The 3,328-nt window shown below is 41.2% G+C and overlaps 1 protein-coding gene across 1 annotated transcript; it reads left to right on the top strand.

Moving 5' to 3' along the window:
- The first annotated feature begins 201 nt into the window (after window positions 1-201).
- LOC142520189 (uncharacterized) lies at window positions 202-2,920 on the top strand. Its single transcript, XM_075623191.1, has 3 exons — window positions 202-216; window positions 2,027-2,363; window positions 2,493-2,920. Exons 1-3 carry the CDS (start codon window positions 202-204, stop codon window positions 2,918-2,920), a joined length of 780 nt encoding a protein of 259 aa, XP_075479306.1.
- The last annotated feature ends 408 nt before the right edge of the window (window positions 2,921-3,328 follow it).

Below are 3,328 nucleotides of genomic sequence, written 5' to 3'. Positions count from 1 at the left end.
GATTCAGCTCGCATTGCCCGTCTGGCTTCGCTGAACAGAGAATTGCTAGAGAGAGTAGAAACAGAAAGAGGACGTGCTGCTCATGCCCGTCAGCGCCAGGAGGAGTACAACGCCAGGCAGGATCGGTACATTTCGAAGCTCCACAGCGCTATGGATAGACTTTAGGATCATAATAGCTATCTATATTTGGTGATAGAGAACATGGAGGAAGAGGAGGTAGCACCGATGGAGGTGGCCGGAGACGACAGTGCCAGCGACAGCGACGGCGGAGAGATGTTCGATTAGATTAGCATTATAATAAAGTATCTGGAATGTAGTAAACTTGTGACTAAGAAAATAATATGTGTACCAAACTATTTTTAAACTTTCTATTATCTTATTGCATATTTAAGAATGGATGAGTATCTTATTTAAATGTTTTTATAGGAACCCAACATGGACTTTCAAAGCATTATAAATGAACTTCAGAAACAACTTCAGGAAAAGGAGTCAGAAATTAAAACACTGAAAGAAAAGAATGATAAACTTGAGAGAGATAACTATCAGTTGGACGAAAATAACATGTGCATGATGGAGGATCTTCGTGAGGCCAGAGTGGAAGAGAAGAAACTACGCGAAGACGTTAGACGTTACGCGGCTTATCATCTAGAGTAAGAGCGTCAGCACGAGATCACCAAGCAAGAGTTGAAGAAAGCGCAAGATAGGATTTTTACGCTTGAAATTCGGGAAAATAGTCTTGTCAAAACCCAACGTCGTCTTCAGGAGCGGATTGAAGAGCAAGAAAACGATGAAAAAGTGAGCCAATCAACAACACAAGAACTACAGGATCAAGTAAACAATCTTGATCACCACAACACACAACTGCAGAATTACATTGAGCACCTAAAAAATGAGATGGTCAATATGGAAGAACTCATAGAACAACTGGAAGAGAACCCTGTGGAGGAAGAAATTAATGAAGCAGTAGGGGACGGAGAAGTTATAGACGAGTAGAGAGAGAGAGCTTCGATTGTATCTAGAAATATTTGATTAATCATTTGCTTTGAAAAATATTTGGTTGTACGAAAATTTTTACAATTGAAATTATTCCTTTGATTAAATATTGTGGCAAACGAATTAATAAAATACATGTTTATAAGAAATGGCAGGTAGACCACCCCGAAACAACCGTAACCCTCGAGGCGCCAACCAAGATGAAAACCCACCACCACCACCACCAAGAGTGAATCTCAGTCAAGAGGATATGATGGCAATAGCAACTATCGTAGCTGCGACGTTGCAAGGATTCGTGAACCCATTGGCTAACGCCATCCAACCACTACCTGAACCGCAACCACGTGGGATTAAGTACCATTACGAATCTATCAGAAGGAATCGAGTTCCAACTTTCGATAGGAACCCAGACCCAGAGGTCAGCCACAACTGGCTCCAGAACGTCGAAACACAACTACATTTACTGGAGATACCTGAAGAGCTGAGAGTGGAGGTTGTAACACCGTTTTTGGAAGACCGAGCTAGGAAATGGTGGAAAACTGTGTCGCCATCTTTGGCAGAAGTGGAAGAGATCACATGGCAGATTTTTAAGAGAGAATTTTTGAGACAATACTATCCCGCTGAATTTCGACTACAGAAGTTAAGTGAATTTGAAAATTTCAAACAAGCTCCGGACATGTCAGTAATGGTATACACTTCCCGATTCAACGATCTGGGAACCTATGTCCCAACGATCATGTCGGATGAAACGTTAAAAATGCATCGATTCAAGAAGGGCCTCAACAGTTGAATTCAGTCGGCATTGGCAGTATTCAAGCCAAACAACTTTGCGGATTTGATGGGCGCTGCAATGAGCGCAGAAACTGATATCAAGCGATGCGAGGATGAAAACAAGAACAAAAGACCGATGAGCAGTCAATCTACTCAGAACGGTCCCAAGTTTAAGAAACTAAATTATTCAGGTGGGTCTTTCAAAGGAAATTCTGGCAGTGCTGGTAACACCGAAGGAAAGTGGTGTGATACATGTTGACAGAAACATGTTGGAGAATGTTATCGGAAGACGAGCGCTTGTTGTAAGTGCGGAAAGGTGGGTCATAGAATTAAAGATTGTCCTGACAACAAGGACAAAGGGACGGGGTCCAACAAGAAAAATGAAAACAAGACCAATGCACGGGTATATGCAATCACCCAAGAGGAAGCTGATGATACCAATGAAGTGGTGGCAGGTACTATCTTACTCAATGAAATGCCTGCTTATACCTTATTTGATTGTGGTGCTACACACTCATTCGTGTCTAGAAGGTTTGCTAAGAAGCTTAAACTCGAACGTGATACTCTTAGTGAACCATTAAGAGTAGCAACACCGGCAAGTAAAATAATTGAGACCCAAAAAATGTATCGAAACTGTAAAATTTGTATCAGCAAAAAAATTTTTGGAGCAGAATTGATTCAACTCAATATGGTTGAGTTTGACATCATTCTTGAAATGGACTGGTTAGCTAAATACAATGCCATTGTGGACTGCCAAAAGAAAAATGTTAGACTCCAGACTCCTCATGAAGAAGAGATTTTATTCCACGGAAAATCAAAAGAAAGGAAATCTCTCTTATATGCCTCACAAGCCTGGAAAGCCATAAGTGGAGGAGAAGAAATTTATCTGGCAGTGATCAATGAAATCAAAGAAGAAGAAGTCACAAGGTTGGAGGATATTCTAATTGTTCAAGAATTTCCAGATGTTTTCCCCGAGGAACTACCGGGAGAGATATCAGATAGGGAAGTAGAATTTGAAATCAATCTGGTCCCTGGTACTGCGCCAATATCAAAGGCACGATACCGAATGGCTCCAGTCGAATTAAAAGAGCTAAAGGAGCAACTGCAGGAATTACTAGACAAGAAGCAGATTCGCCCCAGTGCATCCCCGTGGTGAGCCCCAGTGCTTTTTGTAAAGAAAAAGGACCGAATCATGAGGCTATGTATTGACTACCGGGAGTTGAACAAGATCACCATAAAGAATAAGTACCCACTCCCAAGAATAGATGATCTTTTCGATCAGTTAAAGGGGGCCAAGGTTTTCTCAAAACTAGATCTAAGATCTGGTTACCATCAGTTGAAGGTCAAAGCGGAAGACATCCCTAAAACTGCTTTTAGGACAAGATATGGACATTACGAATTCACGGTAATTCCTTTTGGTCTAACAAATGCTCCTGCATCATTCATGGACCTTATGAATCGAGTATTCAAACCATATCTCGATAAGTTTGTAGTTGTCTTCATAGATGATATCCTTGTGTACTCACCAAGTGAAGAAGAACACAAAGAGCATTTGCGTCTCACT

Source organism: Primulina tabacum, chromosome 12 (assembly GCF_025594145.1).
Source record: "Primulina tabacum isolate GXHZ01 chromosome 12, ASM2559414v2, whole genome shotgun sequence".
In the NCBI taxonomy this organism is placed as follows: domain Eukaryota; kingdom Viridiplantae; phylum Streptophyta; class Magnoliopsida; order Lamiales; family Gesneriaceae; genus Primulina; species Primulina tabacum.
This window is presented reverse-complemented; position numbering and strand designations above follow the sequence as displayed.